The sequence below is a fragment of the Talpa europaea genome (assembly GCF_964194135.1).
Source record: "Talpa europaea genome assembly, chromosome: 9".
NCBI classification, from domain to species: domain Eukaryota; kingdom Metazoa; phylum Chordata; class Mammalia; order Eulipotyphla; family Talpidae; genus Talpa; species Talpa europaea.
In genome coordinates, this window is record NC_140076.1 from 21,126,461 (window position 1) to 21,154,013 (window position 27,553).

Sequence of the window (27,553 nt, forward strand, 5' to 3'; positions counted from 1 at the left end):
TGGTCAAATTATAGAGACAGAAGAAACATTTTTTACTATTCATCTGTACTGTTTACATTTTTTCCTAAGTACCTGTCACCTATTCTAATTAATTAAAAATATTTAAGTGTAGAGGCAGTAAGAATCACTGTTTTAGTGTGAATGAAACATTAGTAAGCAAGCCATATGAAGAGCTAAATTGAAAGGATACTGGGCCCTGAAATAGAATGAGAGGCTGCCAGCTGCTAAAGGGCAACTAGGGCATTCATGAAGGGAAGGAGACAGGAGGGAAGGTAGTCCCGGCAAAAAGTCCAGTGCAAATAATTTCTTCCTGCATTTCCCCTCTGAGGGGATGTTAGCTAAACTGAGACTCAAACCAGAGAGCTCAATTTAACCATATTCAGATTTATTCTTAATTAACCATCTATGAAGAGTGCACGTCAAAAGAGTAGAAAAAAATAAAGAAGCCCATCAAAAATAGTTCCCTGGTAAGTGGGAGGGAGGGTATGATGTTAGGAGCCTTGTTTAGGGAAGGAAATGTTGTCCAGATCATGGATGCCATTTTTGTCAATGATTCGAACACTGAAGTTTGGCAGATTCAGGATGAAGCGTTTCTGGAGCTGTAGAGAGACAAGAAAAAAATCAGTCAACAAATGCTTACTGAGCACTATGGGCCAGGCACCATTCTAGGAAATTGGGTGTATGAGCAAGTAAAAATCCTTGCTTGTACAAAGACTATATTCTACTGGGGGAAGAGGGAACTAGAACACAAAGGAAGCCAAACTACAACTGGAGACTAACTAGAAGGTAATGAGTATGAACTAGGAGATGCAGCTGGGACTTGTCTCTGTTCAGTTAGCTGATGAGACAATTTAGTGCTTTATTTTTATTCCCCATAGTCTGTCACCAATCCATCCAGAAAACAGATTTCTCTTTTCATGTATCTCAAGGTAATAAGCCAATAAAGGAGTGATTAACTATTAAGAATAAGTTTTGGATCAAAGCAATGTACCCTTAACAGTTTGCTCCCATCAACCACTCACATTATAAGGAGTGGACATGTGTGTATTGGTGGAGGGGTGGTGAGAAGGATGTCAGCAGAACTGCTCTTGGAGCCACCCTGCCCCTGTTTCCAATCCAAGCTGCCCTGTCATTAAAGAAACATCTCTGTACTCTCATAAGACTCTCAGCTTGAGGGCCTCCCCAGTGGCGCAGCAGTTGAGCGCTGGGCTGCAAAGCTGCCCACAGCCTCTGCAGCGCCAGTTCGATCCCCGGCCACTGGTGAGGGTCTCACATGGCATGCAGACCTTTCCTGACGCACCCGCTGCTCCCCTCAGCAGTGTCCTCCGTCTGCCTGTTCTGCTCCCCACTCTGGCTCTGGTGAATTCTCTCACCCTCCCGTGTTTCTGACTGCACCCAGTGCTTATATAAATAAATAAATAAATCTTTTAAAAAAAAAAAAAAAAAAAACACTCTCAAGCTTGAGAAGACATTCCAGAGGTGCCAAAGTCTACATGCACGGAAGCAGAGAAAAGACACAAAGCTCTCCACCTGCTCCCTTAGAATCATATCCCAGAAGTGTCCACCTCCCCAGGTCTTAGTCTTCCTTCTATTGATATTTCCCATTTCCTTTACAGCTAAGGACTGTGCAGCAATACCACATTCTATTTCTAGAGTCCTCTCTGGCTGACGACTCTTATGCCCAGAAACAAGCTTCAGGATCAATAAAACGTGACAATAAAGAAATACAGGTTTCTCAAATGATCATCTTTAGGATTGATAGAGAATAAAGTCTCAAAGTATTTGATATTCCAGTGTCTTCTTCATGGTAGTTCCTTACAACTACCAGACTAAAATAAAACAGTCTTTCAGTTGAGTGATCAAGAAAAACACAGAGAATTTAGGGCCTCCCTGGTGGTACAGGGGTTAAAGTCTCAGCGCTATCAAGCTATCGCCAGCCACTGCAGCATGAGCTCCATCCCCAGCCAGGGAGCTGACCCACATGGTGCAGCAGACCTCTCCTGCCTCCCCCGCTGCTTCCCTCAGCAGTGTATTTCAGTAGATCCGCCTGTTCTGCACCCCACTCTGTCTCTGATGAATTCCCTCACCCCCTGCACCTCTGGCCTACACCCCAGTTCTTGTATGCATAAATAAATATATATATATATTAAATGTGAGTTTATTCCCCAGTCTGTGTTTTGGAAAGGGGATTTATAAGCAAGGAGAAGAAAGGGGCACTATGGATTGAAAATGACAGGCTTGTGTAAGAGGCAAACTGCTAATACTTCTGATGCTCCCACTACTCTCATCTTCCCACTCTCTCACTAGATCACAAATTCATCCTATGGCCACAAGAACAGCAAAGGAATGAAAAGCCTAAGTGAGTTACTTTCATTTCCTCTTCGTCCTTCATTCGTAACCCAAAGCCTTACTTGGTCCATGTTCCTGAACTTATAAATTAAAAGCTATTCTCCCCTTCTGCCCAAAGCTTTCTAGTGGCTTTTGAAGACCTCCTGAATTCTCAGAGGAGGCTTTCTCTCCAGGGCTCATGCACTCTTAAAGGAGAAGACAATATGGTAACTCCAGGTGGCCCCAAAACAGAGCAAGTATAAAGTCTAACTCTTAAAGGATAGCCCAAGTTTATCATTTACAGCCGATCACCTGGGACAGTTGATTAAAATGTTCCCAGGCACAATCCCAGTTCAAATGAATCAGATGAGGGATTGGGGAGGGGTGAGGATGCTGGGGGACATGAATCTACTTTTTTTGTGAAACAAGTTCCCCAGATGATTCTTATGCACACTAAAATTTGAGAACCACTAGTCTGGACAAATGAAAAAGAAAAGTAATTAAACTGTAAAATTGACATTGATGAGGAGGTGACCCATGAGAGGAAAAAAATAAGCCTGTTACCCACCAAAGTCTATCCCTAGTAGCAACTTCACATCTGGTTAGAGGGTATTTATTACACCTTCTGGCAAGGATCAGAAAAAATGCAACCAAGGAAATGGAACAATATTGGCAAACAGAGAGACAAAACATTCCTTTCAAGATCCCATGGGAGTTACTCACCTCCTCTAGACATTTCCTAAGAAGTTCCACTGCTCTCTCACGTGTGATAGCTGGAAGAGAACAGAGGCCAAGGACTCAAGGTGTTATCAGTAAGTCCCATCCCCACTGAAACTTTTAAGTTTCAAACCTTTTCCGATCATCGTGCCATGAATGGAAAAAGCAAAAAAAAAAAACAAAAACAAAACAAAAAAACCCAAAACCACAAAATACAACAACAAACTCCTAGCCTTCTAGCTTGAAACAAACTTATTCCATATGCAGTTGAGGGTGCCCCAGACCCAATGCTCCAGCAGCCACAAGCCATTGCAAATTGATTTGCTACAGAGAAGGGTAAGCATAACGGAATTCTGCCTCCCATGGCCAGGGCCTGCCTCTTTTTTTATAGCCCACCCTCCCACCCCCCTTTAAGACTAGGGCTTAAATCAGTTCCATCTGCCCTAGCCAGCTGCAAATCAGGGAAAAGGAGGACAGGGCCAGAGTTTTAGCTTCACTTTCCCAGCTGGATCTCGATTTAACAATGGAAAAGGAATTCACTGACTGGGACTGAGCTCCATAAAATAGGAGCCAAAAGAACTGTCCATGGGCATGGCAAACTGGGATGACATATAATGCAGTTAGGTTTCAGGGATGGTTGGTGTTTATTTTGGTGGGCAAATCAGCTGTATTACTGACAGATGCCAAATCCAGAAACAGTCACTAGGAGGCCAGGCTAATTCTTTTCAGGATGTGGCCTGGAGCTCTGGCATTGCTGAGGTTGAGGAAGAGGGCAGCACCAAAAAAGGAATGAATAAGTCAGTTTCTCACCATACTGGCAGGGAAAAATGGAATGTAAGGAGAAGAGTTATCTGTGCTGCATCTATAGCCTGTTAAAGTTAAAAATTCCAAGTGCCTATTGCTCCAGTGGCTAAAGTTAAGGTTGACCTTATGTCTGAAGCTTTGCCAAGCTCAGTTTATGGACAAGTAGAAAGCCAGCTTTTGTTTTGCAGAAGGAGCAGCCATTAGGGGATAAGAACCAAAGGAAGAACCCAGACTTGCGACCTTTAAAAGCTTTGATGTTTAAAAGAAATTCCCAGTTGTTATGTTGGGGACACGTTCATCTTTACCAGCTCAAAACAAACACACAAACCACTTAGTTTACTTGCTCATTCTCTACAGATGATATGCCAATAAACATCTAGGCAGAGCAAAATGAGTAAAAACCTGAACTTTTATAACTGAAGAACTATAGTTTACTCACCACTCTAAACATTCCCCACCTTAAAACAAAACGAAGCCCAGCTCTAAAAGAGGGAATTATATCAACTTTTCAATACCCCTATCAATCCACATTCCAGAGGGTAACTGAATGTGCTTCTTAGGATCCACCCAAGGCGTAGTGCAAACTGGAAGCAGCTGAAGATGGGGATCTGCTACTGCTCCCTACTGAAAGCATTGGAACATACTTGGTGTGTAGTATCGGTCCAGGATACTGAGAGTCAGGAAAGCACCATAGCCATGAGCCGCAAAAGGTGCCTTGGCCAAGGCTGCTAGGTAGTCCATATAGTAGAGTGCTGGGCCCTCATGCTCATCGTAGCCAGCCAGGAGGAGGTTGACATGATACGGGGTCTGAAAGGAAAGACACGGCAAAGAGATGGTCAAAGCAGTAACAGCAATATCTCTTTGCATGGCAAATGAGACCATTATAACTTTTGGTTAGTAAAATAGCAACAGCTGAGTAAACCACAGTGAAAGTAAAAAATTTAGAGGCATCTAAAGGGCCTAGAGTGTGGTAAGAGGTAAAGGGAGGTCAGCTTGTTTTCTATGAACAGAACATTTGGAGCACTTTTAGGTATATGAAAAATCTGCTTTCTTCTTAGAGCCCATGGACCAGAACCTGTGACAAAGCATTTGAAAGGCAAATCATGCATGCTCTTGTGTCTTTCCTAATTGCTGAAACCAACAAATAACAATTGTGAGCATGTCAGCCCACAAACTAATAAAAGCAGCCACATTAATCCAAACTACATCACCCAAAATGAATAGGCTCAGTCTGGGCACCTGGACCAAAATCTCAAATGGTAAACTATATGCACCACTATGAAAGAAACAACTTGGCGTGGGGAATATCACATATTTAAGTCAAATCACTGAACTTTTAATGCAGACAGTAATAATGAAGTCTATAAATATGCAAAGAAAGAGAGCTAGGTAACATTAGAAGTATAGATTTAGATGAAATGCTAACATTTTTCTAATATAAGGCTCCCCAAGATAACTAGAAGTAATTTTTATCAACGAGATAATAAAAACATAATTATAAATTGGATTTATAGGTGTCCTTTCTTATTGTTATCTGTAAGTATAAAAATGCAGGTTTCTACAGAGAACCTTGACTAAGTCTACCTTGCTCTTCATCTCTAAATGGATTTTTTCCCCCTATAGCTGCTAAGCCATTTACTGTGATAAATTCAGACTTTTCATGCCCCCAGGCATTAGTGGTGAGACTCCCTTTTTCATGGCTTCCTTTTTCTCTGCAAAATGTGTTTTTCCTCTTGCATCACCTCAGTGGGTCATGAGCAGACCCTATCCATGGTTATGGACTAAACTTATGTATTTGATGAAATACACATTAAATGAAATCAAATACATTTATGCACTTTATTATGAAACATACATAAAGTAGTAACAGCTAAGGGTCCTAAGAGTGACATCTTACATTTTTTGGAGCACTGATTAACAAGGGCATTTGGCAGCCTAAAGAAAACAATGTTAGAAGAACAAATGAAAATATTATATACTTAGAATTCCAAGCCAGCTGGGCTTAAGTAGGAAAGGTTCCTAACACCCCCTGAAGATTACAGAAAGACCTAACCTGAAAACAAGTTTCTGCCTTGAGGATAAGATGTTGGATAGTCTCAGAGTAGTATGAATTGACCAGCAGTAGTCAAGACTTCTGAGAAAATAATTACCTGCCTATCACATTTCCCAGTGGGTAGTGTGCTACACTTTGCCAGGCTCTGGAATTCTCTATTGCATTCTGTCACCATGTTCTTAGTAAGTCTGACCTTAGGCAAGACACTTAACCCCTATGAGCTTCTGTTTCCTTATGTGTAAAACTGGGTTAATTAATCCTTCCCCTTTCTATCTTCTAGGGAGTATGGTGAGAAAAAATAATAGAGATGAGGCATCTCAAACTCCCATTTTTTTCTTCCTTTAAATTCCCAATATATTAGCTAAATTGCAGTCTCCTTTGGTAGCTCACCACTTTAAACAACCAAAAAACCCTTTAAATTAGCCAAAAAGTATCTAATAGCATTTTTTTAAAGTGTGAAAACAGTACTGCAAAATCAGACACACACAGAATAGAATATTTTGTGTTCTTATAAAATTAGAACAGGAACAGAAAAGGAAGAGAAATATAGCAAGGAGATTCTAATCATTTCCCTCACCAATAAATACAATCTCTTACCCGTCACAAAATAATTTCATCTTTCTGGTAAGAGGAAAATTCTCTTCCTCATTCACTGGTCAGAACACCCATTGCATGGTTAGCTAAAACAACTCTGCCAACTTTCAATTGTATACTAAGGATCCACTCAGACACCCAAAGAGACTCTAACCAGCAGAATTCAGATATGCTGTCTCCAATGAGGATCTTGCCCACGGTTTAAAACTGTGTTTTAAACAATGTGATATTAAAAGTCATTATCAAAAGATTTTTTCATGAAACTATGGTAACAACACAAAAGTAAATTGTATTGCTTAATTGGTCTATATAATATCATGTATTTATGCTTAAGCATCTGACACACATGCTCATCAAAGTTGGTATTCAGAAGCTACAACACGTGGTATAGAAGATAACTCACAAATTATTGTGTGACTTTGAATTACCAACTTTTGCATGTGTGAGATGCTTAAGCATAAATAAATGGTGTTATCTAGACTAATTAAATCAATACATCTGTGTAACAACTTGCAGTTTCTGAAATTCTTCTGACAATGCTCCATTAAAGAGCTCTGGCTCACACCAGTTTTTTAAAATTTCAAATAAAGTCTTGTGTATTGTCACTCTCTTGTTCCGCTAAGAATCATGGCATTCAAAGTGACAAAGCCTTGGTTATGGGTTTCTTGATTATTACATTCCTATCATATTCTTGATTCATTTATTTCTTTTCTGGAATGAGACAAATTCCAAGCCATTCAATTTTATGCTATTCTTACAGCGTACATGTGTGACTGGTGGTGGTATGTCTAGAGAAATACTTAGTATATGTAAGCCCACTATTCAAACATTATACCAATTATAAGGTCCATAAAGGTAAGATTATGCCTGGCTTCTTCAATGATATACAAGCACACAGTATATGCTCAGTAAATATTTGCTGAACGAATAATAATCATACCAGAAAGGATTATACATCTTTTTACATATGTGACTAATGTCTGATATTATAAGAAATATCACCAAATAAATATCAGAAAGTCTTAGGTTCTACTTAACTGGGTTAAGTTCAAAAATACTGCCAGCATCTCTCTGAATGTTCATATATCATTACTTTTTGCTAGGTTCCTGAGTCCCTCTCTTTCTACCTCTTCAAACATGAGTTGCTAAGTAAGGAAAAATTTAGGATACAAGTCAGGCATTTAGAATTGAATGAAAGGAGAACAATAGCATTCAGGAAAAAATAGCTAGCTGGGTTATACTGCAGTTAGACCTGAGTTTTGAAATCAGGCTCTATCACAACATATGTAGATTTAGGAAAGCTAGTCACTTAATCTGATTTGTAGTATTCTCATTAAAAAAAATGAGAATAAGACCTAGTACAAAAGGGCTGCAGTGAAGATTCAGAGACAATACACATAAATGATAAAAGCACAGTGCGTAAAATATATGAAAGGCTCAATAAATGCTAAAATTAACTGGGAAACAACCACCTACAAAGGTCAGTTTCCTCCTCTCTCCTTCCCAGGCCTTTTCAGGGGCCCTATGGTGTTCACTGTCACAAACACTCACAAGCACTGACAGAACATACCTGCTTCACATTCAATCCACTCTAACTTACCTTGAGATTAACAAAGGCCTGGTAATATAGAGATCTATATCCTTTAAGACTGAAAAAACATAACCCAACCCAACATCCAGATTTGGAGAGTAAATTATCATTTAAGCTGTTTAAATATTGTTAAATCCTGCATGCTATTTCCACTCTTACAAATGTCTATCCTAAGAGCCAAGCTTCACTTTCTAAACAGTTCCCTCTTTCCCATAATCAGCATTACATGTGAGAACTTGCCAGTTACTCTGCAGAAATGAATATACTTATCAATTATGACATAATTGCCAGGAATCTTCTTTTATAAATTAATCTTATTCTGTACATGATATAATCTAGTCTGGTTGTCTCCACTATTCTAAGTGTTTAGCTAGGAAGTCTAGGTAATTAAACAATGTTAATGAGGTCCATGGGGAAGAACTGTATCATATATGCCTAGGCATTTTCCAGAGCACAGGGTAGAAATGAATGTTTAATTGTGAACTAGACTAAGTATTCAAATTATATATATATATAAAATCCAAACATTTTGCTGAGATATTCTCTGCCCAATGGCCTTGAGGATCACCATAAACAGTTTACTGCATAAATACCAACCAATATGCTTAGTTTTCAGGTTGTATCTAACTGATATACAAAAAAAAACTTTAAATGAACCTTTTTGGAAACTCAAAATGAATTTCAGCCTCTGAAAAAAAGGTACAACCAAAAGTTTCAAGTGGGGAAAAAAAAAAAGCAAACCAGAAGTGGTACTATTTTTTCTTCCCTTTAACAAATATATGAAATGAGCTTATTTTTAAAATGGGTCGCTTAAAGTCATTTTGATATTTCCTCATCTATACAGGTTTAAATAAATAAATGGAAAGTGCTCAATGCAATGCCTGTACATCATAATTTTTAGGACCTGACTATATTATTATTAAAAGAGCTGACTGAAGAACACAATATAAAAAAGATATGCCACAGGGAGTCATTAAATTATCCACCTTACTTTGGTTGCTAAAAGGGGTAAAATTTAAGCCAGGGTAATTACCCAACAAGGACATCTCTTACATACTTCTCCCTCCTGGAATGAAATGGACTTCCTAAGTACCTCCAAGCCATGAAGAACTGGACTCAGTGCCCTGGGACCTTTGCGAGTGTACATGGTGCACAAACACACTTTCCTCGAGCTAGGTGGAACGTCTCTCTCCCTCCAACTCTTGTGCATACAACTCCTTGTATATTCCCTCTCTCATGAAAAAGAAACACTGTAGTAAGAGTGTGAAATTCCATAAATTTTACAGCTTAAGAGAACAGTTGTGATAAATACACTGAAACAACAAAATCAGCGACAAGAGTCTGGGCGGTGACAAGCAGCGGTGTGACATCTGGCGGAAGCCAAAGTCACAGCAAGGGGGAGAGAGGTGGGCGCGAGGAAGCATCCTGCCGAGCGTGGACACAGAAAAAAAGGAGGAACTGACAGTCTTCCTTTGGAGCCAGGCCAGCCTTTGCCACCTCTAATTGAATAGGACGATGTAGCTATGAGTGAGGGGCCTTGGAGAACGGTGCAATTTCTTTTGCAATGTGCTGCACCTTGGACTGTTAATGGTGTGTGAGCATACTTCCAACACCACTGGTGGGCCACTAACTTGCAAGATGCAGAAACATCACTGTCCAGTGATGACAATGTTTTAGTAGACTTCTAAATGCACTAAACAGAGATTGGGCATTGAAGGGAATGGAGTTGCTATTTCATTTAATCCAGCAGATTGCCAAAGCTGCCTAAAATTTCATCTTTACCTCTGATGGTATTTCACAAAAAAGCAGTTTATGAAATTAGAAGGTATCCAAGAGTTCAATTAGTTTAGTTTATCCAATGTCACTTTTGTAAATGTGAGATAACTCAAAGAGGGGATAATGACTTGTCCTAAACCACACAGCTCCCCAATTACAAGTCTTCTGTGCTTTTCAAGGAAACCATACTGCCTCCACAAAATGGAAATTAGTGTGAAAATATGATTCAATATGTAAATGTCAGTTTCAGCCTCAAATATTTCAGAATGTACTATTTTGCATACTGGCATCTATTGTTCTAGTTCATGTATCATATCTTATATGACCACCAATATATTAAATTCTAAAGGGAAGGTTTCATGTCAGACCATAAGACTGACTCCTCTAAAGGGTCTAAAATATGTATGCCAAGTAATAGGTATTCAATGAATACTTGTGATGTTAGATGCCAACATCTTAACTGCTCTGCCAATGCTCAATTCAACTTCATAAATAAAATGGATCAATTATTATTTTCCTATATGGTGCTGTGAATTCTAAGTCTGGAGCTATTTTCAAATAACCAACAAAATTTACTATTTATCTTCCTTGGGTGGATCTGGTGGTAAAACTTTAAAATTTATTTTTTTTATTAAAGATTTATTTATTTATGCATTAAAGAGCTGGGGTACAGGCCAGAGATGCAGGAGGGGGCAGAAGGGAGGATTCACCAGAGACATAGCGGGGAGCAGATCAGGCAGACGGACTGAAATACAGTGCTGAGGGGAGCAGCGGGAGAGACAGGAGAGGTCCGCTTCACCATGTGGGTTTCTCTCTGGCCAGCCAGGGATTGAACTCACGCTGCAGAGGCTGCAGATTGCCTCAGTTAAGTGTGGTACTTAACCCCTTGTGCCACCAGGGAGGCCCAAAACTTTAAAATTTAAATGTTAATTTTGCCATTTTAATTCAAGAAGGACTTTGTACCTATATTGGAATTGCAATGTTCACTATTTCAACCACTTAAAATCTCAAAGATTGCAGAAACTTCCAACTGTCCTTGTCACCTTAGTACCTTTCCAGCTCTTTAAAAAATGGTTTTATGGATAGGGGTAGGGAAGAACTACCTACCTTTAATCCCTAAGCAATACAGAATCATTTGTACTCTGACCTTGTCTTTGACCTAATCCTTTTTAAGAAAAGCCATTGGGGACCTCTCAGGTGGCATAAGGGGTTAAGATGCAACTTATCAAGCTATCTGCAACCTCTGCAGCACGAGTTCCATCCCCACCCAGGAAGCTACCCACATGGTGCAGCAGACCTCTCCTGACTCGCCCGCTGCTCCCCTCAGCAGTATATTTCAGTCAGTCTGCCTGTTCTGCTCCCCACTCTGTCGCTGATGAATCCTCTCACCCCCCCAACCCCATACCTGTGGCCTGTACCCCAGTTCTTGTATGCATATATAAATAAATCTTAAAAAAAAAAAGGAAAATCTATCGATCTCTTTTTCTTAAAACAATGGTAACTATGCCATAAGTATAAATGTACAGAATTTAAAAAGGCTTCAACTAAAACCTGGAAGAGTTCTCTTTAACTCTAATACAGGATAATTATGAAATGGGAGATAGTCCATTCAGATAGTCCCCTATCTGAATGTGGGGGATACTGCTTGCCTGAAAATGTGAATAATGCAAAGTGCTCATCTGTGTTAAAGTTCCTGGAAGAAGACCTAGTAAGTAGTACTTAGCTGATAAATGTCAACTGAATCTGAATTTTAGGAACAAAAAAAATTAAATATTGAGTATATTTAAATTTTTTAGAAAATGAGATTTTAAAGTTCCTCCCCAATAATTCCAAATTTCTGTGAATTTTACTTTTCTAAAGTCATCACTAACCCCAAGTTTGAATAGTTTTCCTAAAAGTTGTAATCTTATCATAATTAGAAGTTTAGAAATTTAATGAGTTGAAATGCAACATGGCACAGATGCCTTATTATACCAACTAGTTAACACAGTATTTGTTTTCTACATTAATTTTACTTGCTAATCAAAAATACTGCTTTCTCCCAAATAACATCAAAATAAAATTGCTGATTGTGCAATGGTAAAACCAACAACACCAAGTCTGCAATGAAGCCACTTGAATTATTTTTTTCATGAGTTGGCAGTTTCCTGGGAAAATGTAAGCTTCCACATACCTTTAAATCAGTTCTCAAAAAATTCACATGTAGAAATCATGCTTTGCGCACAAGGCATATATTAGGTGGCACATGCCTAACATGCCCATGAATATCTATGAACCTTGAAATCAGAACCAATTCATCTCCCTAAGCCATGTAGGTTACTCCCTGGCCAGCCCAGGATCAAACTCATGCTGCCAAGGCTGCAGATCGCTTCACAGTGCGGTGCTTTAACCCCTTGCGCCACCAGGGAGGCCCTAATCAAAATAGATTTTAAAAATTAGGGATATGGGTCTCCCTGGTGGCACAGAGGTTAAGTCTCAGCACTATCAAGCTATCGTCAGCCACTGAGGTATGAGTTTAATCTCAGGCCAGGGAGATAACCCATATGGCACAGCAGAACTCTCCTGTCTCGCTTGCTGCTCCAATCAGCAGTGTATTTCAGTACATCTGCCTGTTCTGCTCCCCACTGTCTCTGGTGAATCCTCTCACCACCCCTTGCACCCGTACCTCTGGCCTACACCCCAGCTCTTGTATGCATAAATAAAATAAACCTTACAAAAAAAAAATTAGGGCTAGGAACCTCAGAAAACTATTTGCCACAAACATCACTAGAAAACCAGTAGCCTAACTTAATATACTCTCTCACACAGCTGCTCAGTCTGCACTTCAGTTTTCCCTTTAGTTTCATCTTTGCCTTAATGACAACTGGTCCTTCAAGGCTCAAGTGAGGCTTTGTTCCCAGAGCCTATTTATCTGTATGGCTATTGTAGCACCTGTCACTCTGCAGTGCATCTGACTGTTTACTTCTCTCCTTCTCTACCTGAAGGCACACACTGAAGTTTGTACATTTCCTGAGCCCAAAGGCCAACACAGGATATAGATTTGCTGAATGAATGAACACTAGCACCTGTAGAGCTTCCCAGCTATAGGAAACCATATCTACCAGGAGGCATCAGAAAAGGAAATGTAAATTTTGGCAGGCATTTCAGTTTGTAAAGATTCAAAGATTTTTATTTGTTCTCCTTTCCCTTTTTCTTTCCCATCTATTTTCTACACTCAAAAATAACAGTAAATCTGAACTTATTTACTTTTTAAAAAACATGTAACACTTTCCTGCCTGTTTATCCTTTTTTATTATCTAAAAGCTTTTTTGTGACATAACACAAACATTAAAAAGTGCACAGAATGTACATGTACAGCTTAATGAGTAAGGTGAATATATATGTAACTTACTTCTCAGGTCAAGAAATAGAATAATCAATTCACCTTCGAAGACTATCCACGTCCTTCATTTCAGATAACTGTTTTTAGGAAAAAATAACAACCTCAGCAAGTTTTTAGACTAAAGAAAACCTCAAAGAGTTTTCAGGGTCAGTCCCTGAATTCATATACCTGCATGATCCTAGTCCAGGACAGATAAACAGAGGTACCAAGATGCCAGGATATACATGCATTTTTATCTACGAAGGAACATGCACAGATTACTGGTTTAAAGCAATCTTTTAAAAGGTAGGGTAATGTACACTTCTAATGGTAAACATTTTCAAAATAAAAACATGTTTTAGTACTAAGCACACACTGTACTCTGCTGCTCCTAGCTCAAACCAAACCACATAATTTTCAAGATATGTTCCAAATCAATATAAATCTAGACCAATTACCTATAATGCTTCACCCCCATTGAGGGTAGGAAAGATGCTTTAAGTGAAAAGTTGCCATGATGGAATTGCACAATCTGTGCCACCCAACAGGCTCATTCCATTCAACCAGAACAGGGGTTCTCTCTGCTCACAGCAGGCATCCAACAGGGTAGCACATACATGCTCTCCGAGTGAGAAAGCAACACCTTCTCACATACAACCCCCTGGAGAGAGATGGGGAAGGGGAGGGGGGGAGGACTTTACACCTGCAAACTCCTAACTCTATCAGCACTAGGGTTGGGAAAAACAGCACATATTTTTTAAAAAGAAAAAAAAAGAAGTCTCCTGATAAAGCTAGTATCTTTTAAAGAAGGCTCTGAAGTAATTTTTCTCTTGAGAGATTAGTAAAAATAGTGACTCAACATCCAAGTCTTTGTCTTCCTAACGAACTTAGTCCAGCCCTAATGACTGTACAAGCAAACTGCTTAAAAGGGCAGCTGTCAGAATTCTTATTCTTTTTAGTAAAAAAAAAAACACTATCAACACAAAATGGTGTCATATTTATGCATCTTAACTTCAAGGCACATCTGTCCCCCAGGCCTTTTAATAATCCACTGACCACTAAAAATAGAACAGTGAATATCTCCAAAGAGGCAGATATGAGCCACCCCTGATTCAGAGAGATTCCCGTGAGATGTGAACTGGGATACCCATTTAGCAGTATCACTGAGTATCCATTTAAGTGTAGCCATATATTTTCAGTTTTTATCTTATGTTCTATTAAGGATAGAAGACAAAAATAATTAAGACATATAACTCTTGGCCCATAGTGAAAATCTATAGTTTACTCACTAGCTAACTGAGGTTAGAAGGGGACGAAAACTACCCTCCAGGTCTAAAAGAACTGCTGCTTGCATTGAAACTCCAGGAGTTTCATGATGAACATCTTAAATTTTTATTTTCTCAATTTTCCTATCACCAAAAGTAAGACAGCTCTGTCTGTCAAGATGCCCAGGCTGTGTGGCAGCGGTGTCAAAGGCTGCCATTTGCTCCAAGGCACTGCCATCTGTGGCAGCACAACATTTTGTCTCCGGAAAATAAACACATCTGCCTTTGCCAGTGTCCTCCCACTGTGCCGCCCATCTGGAGCAGGTGAGCCGTTAAGGCAAGCCTGGGCATGGGTGAGACGGGGCCAAGCAGAGGAGATAAGGCCTCAAGGGAGATGGCACATGGAGGAAGAAGGCAATGCTGTGTCATGTCACATCCTGCTAGCCACATTTGCCAAAAAGCATGTGAAATTACTCTTGTTAGTGATATTTTAATCACATGTAACAAAAGGTTGGTCGTGTTTAGGGGAAAAGACCTGCAAAGTCAAGATTTCACCTGGGCCATCTGTTCTCAAGGTCACATGACCGCACTGATACTTACAAAGACGTGCCAGCCACCAAAGGCATGAGGACAGTAACTCTCGTGGTCAGAACAGAAGGCTCAAAGCAACAAGATTCCCCCAGGACAGGAGCACACTATATCAGCCAACTATTAACTAAACCAAACACACTCAAATTTAGGACAAGATATGGGCACTTCTGAAAGTAACTAATACCTAAAATTCCTTCCTACGTGTTTTTTCCCTTTCACTAAAAAAATTAATTCAAGTATAGCTATGGTCTTGACATAGATCTTTAAATCATGCCCTTTAAACCACCCATAAAATAATCCAATCAAATTCTTTCTCCCAAGGTTTTTCAACTAACAGGAGAGCTAAGCCTCCTGGAGTAGGGCTCTTTCAAGTACATCATTAGTTTTCAAGCTTTGATGAGAAGGGGACAGTGAAGCCACTTTTTCAATAGTCTTACATGGAACTTCAACACATAAAATACATAAAACTGAAGTTGATCCTTAAGTGGATAATACTAATTTTATGTTGTTATAAGTACTAAATAAGGTCATATACATATGTATCTAGAATAGCACTAAGAAAGCCTCCTATGATGATGAAAATGTTCTATAACTGCAGTGTCTAATACGGTATACAGTAACCACATGTGCCTACTAAGCACTTAAAATGTGACAATGACTAAGGAACCAATATTTTTTTTGAAGGAACAAGAGTTTATTTCTCATTCAAAGTCTAAAAGGTTCTCAGCCAGATACCAAATTTCAAATTTTATTTTATTTTAATTATTTAAATTTAAATAGTAACAAATGGCTTGTGGCTGTCATATGGAACTGTATCAGTCTAGAATAAAGCCTAGGAAAGAACAGATATCAACATTAGTTTATATATTCCCTATAAATATCAGTAACTTTTAATGTCCCCTCCCTCTTTACTAGTGGATCACTTCAACTAAAATACCACAACAGGGCCTCCCAAGTGGCACAAGGAGCTAAGACACAACCTATAAAGCTATTTGCAGCCGCTGCAGCACAAGTTCGATCCCCAGCCAGGGAGCTACCCACACAGCACAGCAGACCCCTCCTGTCTCACCCACTGCTCCCCTCATCAGTGTATTTCAGTCAGTCTTCCTGTTCTGTTCCCCGCTCTGTCTCTGGTGAGTCCTCTCACCCCCCACACCTCTGGCCTGTATCCCAGTTCTTGTATGCATAAATAAATAAATCTTTAAAAAAATAAAATATCACAACAAAGAATCATCCATAAGAAAGAGTTAAAGAATCACACATAGGAAAGAAAACTACTAAATTGCTTCTTCAACCAAATAGCAATACCAACACAAAAACAAAAGTGATTTATTAATTAGTTATATATACCATATACTGTGCTAATAGTTTTACACACTTACATCCTTTAATCTTCATAATAATTCTATGAAATAGGTGAGTATTTTATTAATTAGATAAACTTAGAATGTGTCTAAAAATACAGTGCCAGCAAATCAGAGAGTAAAAGATTTAAACCCATGCAGTCTAATTCCAGAGATTGTGCTTAACAACAATGCTAAACTACCTGCCTCTTAAGGAACCAGTTTACATAAGAGTCATTAAATATTCTGCAATAAAAAAATGTCCTTCCAACAAATACCACCTACAAACACACACACAGCATACTGGAAATCAAACAATTTGAGCTTAAGACAAAAAATTATGCAAGATAACTAGCCTACCCAAAATAAGTCTTATGTACCAAGTGGTATGTATCTGTATGAATGTACCAAATCTAGTGACTGCACTTATTAGGAAGACTAAAAAACTATCATTTTCTCCCTAGAATTAAATGACTAAAGTATAAATTCATATTTTAGAAATAACAACTTATTTGATAGGAGGATGGGGGAAAAAGAATTGGACCTAGAAGCAAGGCAGAGCAGTCAATATTTACTAGAGCCGCATGTCACTGTCTGCAAGGGATAGTTATCTGTTAAGACATCAAACATTTCTGCTAGAAGATTAACCTGATGCTTTGCATCTGAATGGAGCACACTGTCACACTTATCTCAATTCTAAAAGAGGCTTAATTCACTTAATGTCTGCAGCATTTATGACAATGTGTTTATTGTGCACAAAGCTGGAGTTCTTATTGCAGTTCTGCCTGGCAAGTCTGAACAACATTTTACACAGCAAAGCCACAGCATATCCTTTACTAAATACCTCAGGAATAGCTTGTTAGCAGCAAAGGTCATATCTGACATTTTCTCTTTCACAGAGAAGGCCACAAGAAAAGGTCATTGACCTTTCACCCAGATCAAAACAATATATGTAAATCTGTCTCCTCCTTTCAGGCTGTAGTTTTTCTTCAAATTTCATACCAGTCATGTTGTACAAGTCTTCTTTAGTCAAAGCTAGCATTGAGAAAGACTATTTAGAAGTTTTCAGTGAAGTATTACTAGGAACTAGAAAATAAATTGCTTTAAAGAGCTACAGTAATTTTTAAAAAACATAATACCTGAACTGGTTTTGTTAGGGGGAAAAGGATGTCCCAAAGCAAATTTCATATAGGCTTTGTGGACTCCACCCCCACCCCAGGTCAAAGCCAAAGACACTAGGAACTCCAAATCCCATCACCACCAAAGGGAAGGTGGCTGGGACCTGAGGGTGGGGTTAAGCAGCCAGGTGGATATAAAAGGCAGACACGTGGGCTTTGGGGAACCCCATTTTGGCTCTCCACCAGCTCACAGTGTCCGGCCAGCTCTGAGAGTGACTTTGAGTTTCTAGGTCGTCGGATTGGGTAGGACACATTAAAGACTTTATTTCCCTATTTTCTCCCTGAGTTGTACATTTTCCTTATTTCCTTTCCTCTTGTAAATAAACTTTTTATTAACCTTTTTGTGTGTGTCTGTAGTATTCATAAGTCCCTTTAAAGCGCGCGGGTGAGGACCCACAGCCAGGAACCCGTTTAATATCGGGGTTGCTCTATAACAGTTTAGATATCTGTCACAACTCAGCTTAAGCAAATACAATAAAACTACAACCATAATAAAAAATATGAATACCCCTGATGTTCTAGAAACACTACTGGAAAACCAAGGAACTGATGTAGGGCAGAAGAGTCAAGTAATTATAGCACCACTACTGCAGCTTTGACTGACCTGCTGTGTGACCTGGAGCTAGTCCCTTTGCCACTTCATGCCTTTCACTACATATCAGTGATAGAGAATTAACTACTGAAGGTCTCAGTGGAATAGTAAGTAGATTAAATTATGGAGCAAAAATGCTCTGGGCAAAAGTCATATGAATGCTAAACATTATGATTTACAAGCATTCATTTCCCTAGCACTCCTGTGGGGTTAAGAAGTTATCTCGATTTCATAGATGAGTAAATAGGCACAGGGGGTGAGGTCACATGGCAAAGCTCCATTTACTTAGTTCCTGTGGGAAAGAAATAATACATACCTTTAGCAATCACACTGGTACATCCTACATATTCTCTTACACATTCAATCCTTAACTTAATGCTGCACCTTTTACATGCTGTTGATGAACAGAGACAGCTTTAAGATAGCAAACAAGACCAGAATAAGAGGAACAATTCTATGAGCTTTGGCAACAATCACGGAAAGACCCAGAAAATAATCTCAACATGAAACCTGTATTATTATTTTCAAGATTTCACCTACACTCCAATGTAGGGATCTTTAATCACAAGAATTAAGAAGCATGGCTTGCTATGAAATCATTTTGAAAAAAATGTTAAAGGTTGTCACAGGCCCCTATGTTGGTATGCCCCATCCAAATTCTCTGGGAATGTGTATCTGCCCCTCTGGGTTTTAATTAGCATCTATGAAGAAAGAGAAAAATCAATATAGAGACCAAAGAATGCATTAAGTAGCAACAGGAAAGTCTCAGGAAGCATAAAAACACTGCACATGTGTAATAGCAAATAAAGGAAGCACAGATTTTGCCGCTCTTATCAAAAACTGCCTGCTGTATGCTTACCCGACTCCGAAGACAGTCAGCCAGATTTCGGCGTGTGAAATTAGCTGCTGCTGTGGGAGACAATTCATAACCTGGTACAAGAGATAAACAGCCATACTTAAAGTGAAGAAAAAGAAACAGTAATACCCCAAATCACCAGACTACTACAGTTCTTAAAGCCCATTTTCCTTTGTACACTGAGAGTGTATAAAGTACACAGAATGAGGGCCTCCCTGGTGGCGCAAGGGGTTAAGCACCGCACTATGAAGCAACCCGCAGCCTCTGCAGCACGAATTTGATCCCCGGCCGGCCAGGCAGCTACCCACATGGCGAGGCAGACCTCTCCTGTCTCGCATGCTGCTCCCCTCAGTGGTGTATTTCAGTCAGTCTGCCTGTTCTGTACCCCACTCTGTCTCTGGTGGATCCTCTCACCCTCCCCAACCCCGCACCTCTGGCCTGTACACCAACTCTTGTGTGCATAAATAAATGAATCATTTAAAAAAAAAGTATACAGAATGAAAAATACAATCCCACTTTTTTTTTTTTTTTTTTAAAGATTTATTTATACAAGCACTGGGTACAGTCAGAGAAGCGCGGGAGGGTGAGAGAATTCACCGGAGCCAGAGCGGGAAACAGAACAGGCAGACTGACAATACACTGCTGAGGGGAGCAGCGGGTGGCAGGAGAGATCTGCGCACCATGTGGGACCCCAGCCTGGGGGCTGGGGATCGAACCGGTGCTGCAGAGGTGGGCACCTTTGCAACCCAGCGCTCAACCGCTGCACCACCAGGGAGGCCCCAAACCCACTTCTTGTCCTTCTTCCCATTTAACAGTTGTGGTCATAATTGGTAGGAATTCCTGGCTACAAAATAGAACCAAGGTTACTATTCTAAGTGAGACATGGTTTCCTCTGTAGAAGGAAAAGGGTACAATTACACTGGTGTTGAAAAAAGGAAAGAGGTCCTGAGATGCCATTCTTTTTACTTTATTTAAAAAACAGTATCGGGAGAATAAAGGCTGAATGTTAAGACAGTCTTAGGGCCATACTTTATAAGGTTTTGTTTTTAAATAAGTAACTTTATTAAGAAGTGTAGTACGGGGGGGGCCTCCCTGCTGGTGCAGGGGTTAAAGACAGCATTATCAAGCTGTCACCAGTCACTGCAGCTCAAGTTCTATCTCCATCCCCAGCTAGGCCAGCCAAAGAGATAAGCTACATGGCACATCAGACCTCCCCTGTCTCCCCGTTGCTCCCCTCGGCAGTGTATTTCAGTGGATTTGCCTGTTCTGCTCCCCACTCTCTCTGGTGAATCCTCTCACCCCCAGCACCTCTGGCTTACACCCCATTTCTTGTATGCATAAATAAATGGTTTTTTTAAAAAAGAAGTGTAGTATGATTTTCAAAAGTACAAGTCAGAAAAAGAATGTTTCCATCACTAATCCACAGCATTTAAAAAAATAAAGAGTATCTCCAGAGAACAGACTGGTAGTTGCTAAAGGCAGGGAAGGGTAGGTGGGATGGATAGGCAAAATGAGTGAAAATTATTCAAAAGGTACAAATTCCAGTTATAAAATAAGTAAGTCAGAGGATATAATGTAGAGCATGGTGACTAGATAATAATACTCTATTGCATATGAGAGTTAAAAGAGATTGCCAACAAATTATAGCCCAGAGGAATGGCATCAGGTGCGCCCTTAATAAAGTTCTCACTTTGTAAATGGGAGTAGTGCCAAGACACAAGAATAACCCACAACTCAGCAGCCCCATATAGAAAATGCCAGTTTAGAAAGACAGACAGCATGTGATGAAGTTATTTCCTACAACATTTCAAATACCACTGACACATCAGGTAAGAGTCAGATTAAATTTAACAAATATTTATTGAATAGCTATTATGTTACAGTGTCATTACAAGTCTACTAGCACATATTAAAGCATAATGGAAGCAACTCTGGACAAGCAGGAATACTTTTCAATTCTTCACCTAACCACCACTAACTAATTAGACAATTAACTAATTAACAATTCTCTTAACTCTTGTTTACTCATCTGCCCTCTCCCAGAACAGGACAGTGAAGTAATGCTATACCCACTATACCTCAGAAGCATTACTGAAATCCTTCACCCACCATGTAGGCAAAAAGAAGAACTACTAAAAAAAATAATTCTTGAAATATTCTAAGCTTGCTTAAACCTAAGTACCATGTGCTCTAAGTGCCCGAATGGCAGGAACTGAATCTTAATCATCTTTGAATTCTTCGTAGTACTAGGCAGAATGCTCAATATAGATGAGGCCCTCAAAATTATTTAGGGAATTGAATGTATGTCACTAAATCTCCTATCTAAAAAACTATATAAGTAGATACTAATAATTTTACACATAAAATTATATTCAAATTAAGTTCCTCCACAGTTTCACATTATACCAGTGCTGTTTAACAGAGTTATTAAACTGTAAAGAAAGTAACTGGAAGTGGGCCTCCCCGGTGGCGCAGCGGTAGAGCGCTGGGTTGCAAAGCTGCCCGCGGCCTCTGCAGCGCCGGTTCGATCCCCGGCTGCTCCCCGGCCACCAGAGGAGGGTCCCACATGGCACGCAGACCTCTCCTGCCGCCCACTGCTCCCCTCAGCAGTGTACCTCGGTCCTTCTGCCTGCTCTGCTCCCTGCTCTGGCTCTGGTGAATTCTCTCACCCTCCCGTGCTCTGACTGTACCCAGTGCATGTATAAACAAAAACAAACAAATAAATAAATAAATAAAAACATGCCTCTAAAAAATAAAAGTTAAAAAAAAAAGTATATTGTTATTAAAAAAAAAAAAAAAAAGAAAGAAAGTAACTGGAAGTAAGATTTTTCCTGCCAGAGAGTGATCCTAAACTTTCCTGGATCAGCAAGCTGATGCTTAGTATTATATGATGGGGAGGCTTTCCTGATACATCAAGTACTACTTCTAGAGAGAAGTCACAAAATACCTCACAAAAATCCTAATTGTCACCCTAGACAAAAACCTACTAGAGGCTAAGAAGTACCCTTCCCCACCTTTTAGAGATTTATTTTTATCTATTTATGCATACAGGAGTTGGGGTATAGGACAGAGGTGGGGGGGGTAGGGAGGGTAGTGGAAAGGGGTGGGTGAGAGGATTTACCAGAGACAGGGAAGCAGAACAGGTAGATCTCCTGAAATACACTGCTGAGGGCAGCAGTGGGCGAGACATGAGAGGTCTGCTGCGTTATGTGGGTCAGCTCCCTGGCCCCAGGGTCAAACTCTTACTCTTGCTCTTGCTTGCCACAGTGGCTGCTGACAGCTTGACAGAGATGAGACTTTAAACCCTGCACAACCAGGGAGGACCCTCTACCCCTCATTTTAAAAGGAAAGGTTTATTGGGAAAAAGAGAAAGAAAAAGAGAGGCACCAGCATAGTCACAGGTGGGCAGGAGAGATGCCCAGGCAGAACATTTTTATGACACACTAAATCTCCTATAATTAAAAAGAGCTTTAAGTTTACAAAGCATCTTCATATGTATTATTCATTATTATAATCCCATTTTGGAGATAAGGAAATAAAGCTTCAGAGAGGATAATAAAAGATATTAGAAACAAGTTTAATTTAGGTCTTTGAATTGATATTCAGATATACTTTAGCTCGAATCACAACCTCTGAAATATGTAACTCTTAAAAATATGTAACTCTTAAAAAATCTGATATGATCATGTTCATCTCTAAGATGCTATCAGGTTTATCCCCCAAGTAGCAATAATGGTTTCTTTTCTGCTTTGGGATTTTTGCAGAAAATCTTTAGGACCAGAAAGGGGTCTATATAGTTTTTTTATTATTATTATTATTTTTTTTCTATATAAGGTTTTAAAAACAGGAGATTCAGATAAAAATATGACACATAGTGTCAATTATACTCTTTTCGGTTCAAATTGAAACCAATAAAAGCACAAAGCCACAATCTAAGTATTACCCACCATTTCGCATTTTATAAAGTTGCACATTTTTCTGAATATACTCTGCAAACTGTACAGTGTCTCCAGCTTCTCCAACACATAGCAGCAAGATTTTTTCACTCATCTTAAACATCTTGTCGTGATCTGCTCAAAGAAAAAAAATCTTGGTTAGAAATTATCAAAAACTTACTATTTTATATATAGAGGTAATGATAAAAAAGTTTGTTAACTACTATATTGAATAATTTTTATTAACTACTGTTCTTATAAGATTTTTTTTTAAGATTTATTTATGCATACAAGAACTAGGATGCAAGCCAGAGGCGCAGGGGGTGAGAGAAGTCACCAGAGAGAGTAGGGAGCAGAACAGAAAGATCTACTGAAATACACTGCTAGGGGAACAGCAGGTGAGACAGGAGAGGTCTGCTTCACCATGTGGTTTGCAACCGGGCCAGCTCCGGGATCAACTCGGGGACTGAACTTGTGCTGCAGTGGCTGGTGATAGCTTGGTAGCCCTGTCTTAACCCCTAAGCCACCAGGGAGGCCCCTCTTATAAGATTTTAATAAGCAACTGTATTAATTACTTTCATTCTCCATATTCAACTCATCAGCATATTTTATTAGTCAATTTTAGTTGGTGAGTATATATCAAAGTTGACAACTGAGAATACAATTAAAAACATTTAAAAGCAACTGACGGGCAAAGAACCAAGCAATCTGAAGGAATCATGTAAATGACCATTATCTTTAGGCTCATGACTACAGTCCTGAAATGTCTCTACAAATACAAATGTTACTGTGTTTAAACACAAATATAAGCATTTATGGAAAGGACCAATGATACAATTAAAATTAAGATGCCATCTCAAGAAAGAACAACAAAAACAAAAAACTCAAGAATATAAAAAGTAAACAAACCTCATTTCCAAGCAAAACAAAATTTAAATGACTGCCAAAGCAAAAGTTCTAACATTAAGCTATTCAAAAATATCTCAAAAATCCTAATACTCTAAGATAATCTAGCTTAACCAGATTCATTCAGATCAGACAGATAAAATACTGGGATAGCACTTAGTGTCTAAGGAAGAAAACTCCATATTCAGACTGTAGCTTCAGAAAAAGCCTAAATCTATGTCTTACTCTCACTTTCACTTTTCATTTTTCAAATAGTGCTGAATAATCTTCAGTGGGAGACATGTTTCCTGTTTGAAAGCTTCTAAAAAGTCAAAATCCCTTAATAGGATTTAAAAAATAAAATGCTCCCATCAGATACTTTACTATACTTTAGTATTTCAGAATTGCAGACACCAGTAATATGGCTTCCTAGACTGAACACACACACAAAAACACATAATGTGCCTGTAGATAATTGTCTTGAAACTCAACCCCCCCCCATTTTTACTTGTTATAGGCTACAGAAATTTTAGAAACTATTAATTTTCATACTTGTTAATACAAGAAAATATTTTTCACATAAATATTACCTATGCAAACAAATAGAACCAGAAGCTTATTGTATGCCACTGGCGTCTAACTTCTTTTTTTTTTAATTTTTATAAACTATTTTATTTTTTTAAATTTTTATATATTTTTACATCATTTTTCATCAATGTGTGCATTTTCATCTTGGTTATGCATCTAACTTCTTGCTAGTGGCATGAGTATGGGCAATTTTTATTTCCTTCTTTTTGCTTATCAGTTTTTCCTAAAATACCTATATTTAATATGCATCATTTTTATAATACTTTACATGAGTTTGCATTATTTTCAAAATGAGAAAAAAAAGCTGATCTTTTGGGGAAAAATTGTTTATAAAGAATTTATGTCACATTTAGAAGAAAAGTTAAAATTCTAGGCATTACACTCTTCAATTTTAAACATGATACGAGGCCAAAGCTATTTTTGAAACAGCTATTGCATGTCCAGTGAGCAGTGAACGGGAATATGAAAGCTAAGTTATAGATGCTAATGGCTCCTTGAGTTGCACAGGAAACAGCCTATGTAATTCTAGGAATTTTCCATCATTGACAAAAAACTTACAAGACCCACATACACGGAAAAAAAAATGAACAAAACGAACATCAGCGTGTAATACTGTAGAAAGTCAACTGGACTAGAACACAATAGACCTTGGTTGTAATCTGGGCTTAGCACTTTGAATCTGGGAAAATTATTTTCCCTCTTTCAATCCCATTTTCAAATGTATAAAATGGTATTAATATCACTTACTCCTACCTAACCCATAGGTAAGGAAAACTATACATATACAGTATTATTATACTCAGTTTTAGATGATACAATTCAGATTATACATGCTATAGAACTTCAGGGGGAAAAAAAGAGTATCCTATATGGACTGGAGTACCCTGAGTAATTTAAAAACAATTTTATACAGGCCAGGAGACAAGAGACATTAAATGTATTATAGAACTAAACTGAAGCGTTAAGCCACTTCAATTAGCATGCAATCTGTGGGAAATACCTTTTCTATAGTACCAAACTGCCTCACGAAGTGAAAAACCAAAAAAACTGATTGGAAATAACAATCTCATTTTATACTTTAAAAAAAAAAAAAAAGAATCCAAAAGGTTACTCATTTTCAGCATTTAGTCTACCCAAGTTCCTTCATGAAATGAAAGATATATGAAAAAGCTCCTATCATTAAAAAAAAAAAGTTTTTTAAATGACTAGAATAGAGGGCAAATCAGAGAATTTTGTGCAATTATTTCCAACCAATTTTCAAGAACTCCAAATTCATCATTCTTTTCTCTGCATACCCTTAGGGTTTACTCCAGAAATCATTAATTTTATAAAACTAACCTAGTATTTATGAGTGAAACTACTTTTATAGTATTTATTCCCCTGTTTTTATTTAAATTTTTTTAAGAGGCATGTATTTTTATTTATTTATTTGTTTGTTTGTTTATACACGCACTGGGTACAGTCAGAAGCACGGGAGGGTGAGAGAATTCACCAGAGCCAGAGCAGGGAGCAGAGCAGGCAGAAGGACCGAAGTACACTGCTGAGGGGAGCAGCGGGCGGCAGGAGAGGTCTGCGCGCCATGTGGGACCCTCCTCTGGTGGCCGGGGAGCAGCTGGGGATCGAACTGGCGCAGCAGAGGCTGCGGGCAGCTTCGCAATCCAGCGCTCCACCGCTGCGCCACCGGGGAGGCCCAATACTAACTGTTTTTTAACTGCTTTGCATCCTTTCCGCATCTAGCACTACAGTGCCTAAACTAGCATGTTCATGCCTAAAACCAATTTTTCAAGTGAATGTTAAATTCTCTGAGCCAAAGTAACATCTATTTAATCATGACAACACACTCTTAGATTCTGAAGATCAACCATCAAAATCTGGAGTCAAAGATATGGAGTTATACTGCAGAGAGGTCTGAACCTGGGTTCGCTATTTGTGGGCTTAGGCAAGTTTCTTAGACTCCTATGTCTCAGACTCACGTCTGTAAAGCGCCTATCTCAAAAGGTTAAATGAATTAACATAAACGGTTTAAAACAACACCCAATATATAAGTACTCAGCATTATTATTACCAAGTATGTCACTGTGCTACATATTTGCACAAAAAAATTTCACTCAATCTTACCAACAAGCTTATGAGATTGGACTATTACTAACAAGCCTTACAGATGAGGAAATCTGCGAAATAACGACTACGGTCATAAAGCAAATAAGTGACAGTCGCCTGGAAAAGGAAAATCAGCACTGAGACATGGAAGGTACAGGCAGCAGATACAGGTTTCTAGTCCCACAGTCTCACTGTCCCCAGGAAATCCACCTTAGAAGGCCAGCAAACTAATCTCATTAGTAGCGACACCAGGAAACTTTCCAGAGATGGGGGGGTCTAGCAAGCCTGGTGGCCGGCACGCGCTTCAACACTTAAAAACTGAAATTTCCTCAGCCATCCCTCCCGTAGCCAGCGTTCAGCCTAGGCCAGAGCTGAGCACTGACCTAGGAGCCCCGAGGACAGCGAACGGCAAGGCCCTAAGCATGTCTGGCTGCCCCCTAAGTCCCAAAATAAGCAAGTACATACCGAGGCAGGCCAGATTCCCCTCCCAGACCTCCCTGGTACTCACCCAAGCCCACCTCGAACTCCCTCCCCGCTGCCCCTACACGCAGGCCCTGCCGGGCCTCCCGGGCTTCCTCTCACCGTCCTTCATCTGGATAATACTGCTAGCGGCCACGCGGTCGGAGGCGACAAGGACATAGTCGGGGCCCTGGATGCCGATGAGGTACTCCATGGCGGCGGGAGGTGGGGGGCTGCAGGTTCGACAGGGTGCGGAACTCGCCGGCTTCTCGGCCTCACCGGTGAGACAGCACCGCGGAGCGAGGTCCGCGCGACGTAAGGCACCGACGCTCTCGGATGACGTACAACTGTCGCGAGAGGTTGAAAGTGGGCGTGGCCTTGGGGGTCAAAAGTTCTGTGTGGTGTTCTTCCTGCCCTGCCGGCTGTGGAAGCCGCATCGCTTATGACCTGTTTCTACGTTTATAAATTGAGACTTTAGGGCCTCCCTGGTGGCGCAAGGGGCTAAGCACCACACTATGAAGCAATCTGCAATCTCTG

At 39.5% G+C, this 27,553-nt stretch overlaps 1 protein-coding gene across 2 annotated transcripts; it reads right to left on the reverse strand.

Moving 5' to 3' along the window:
- Positions 1-491: 491 nt before the first annotated feature.
- On the reverse strand, positions 492-27,230 carry PSMB2 (proteasome 20S subunit beta 2; the record flags this gene model as incomplete). 2 transcript variants are annotated; one of them, XM_084243727.1, is made up of 6 exons in its annotated part: positions 492-599; positions 3,052-3,101; positions 4,494-4,656; positions 19,053-19,123; positions 22,997-23,119; positions 27,140-27,230. In XM_084243727.1, 6 exons carry the CDS (start codon positions 27,228-27,230, stop codon positions 492-494), a joined length of 606 nt encoding a protein of 201 aa, XP_084099853.1. The 2 variants fall into 2 exon arrangements, with proteins under 2 accessions (XP_084099853.1, XP_084099854.1); XM_084243728.1 differs by lacking the exon at positions 22,997-23,119.
- Positions 27,231-27,553: the final 323 nt, after the last annotated feature.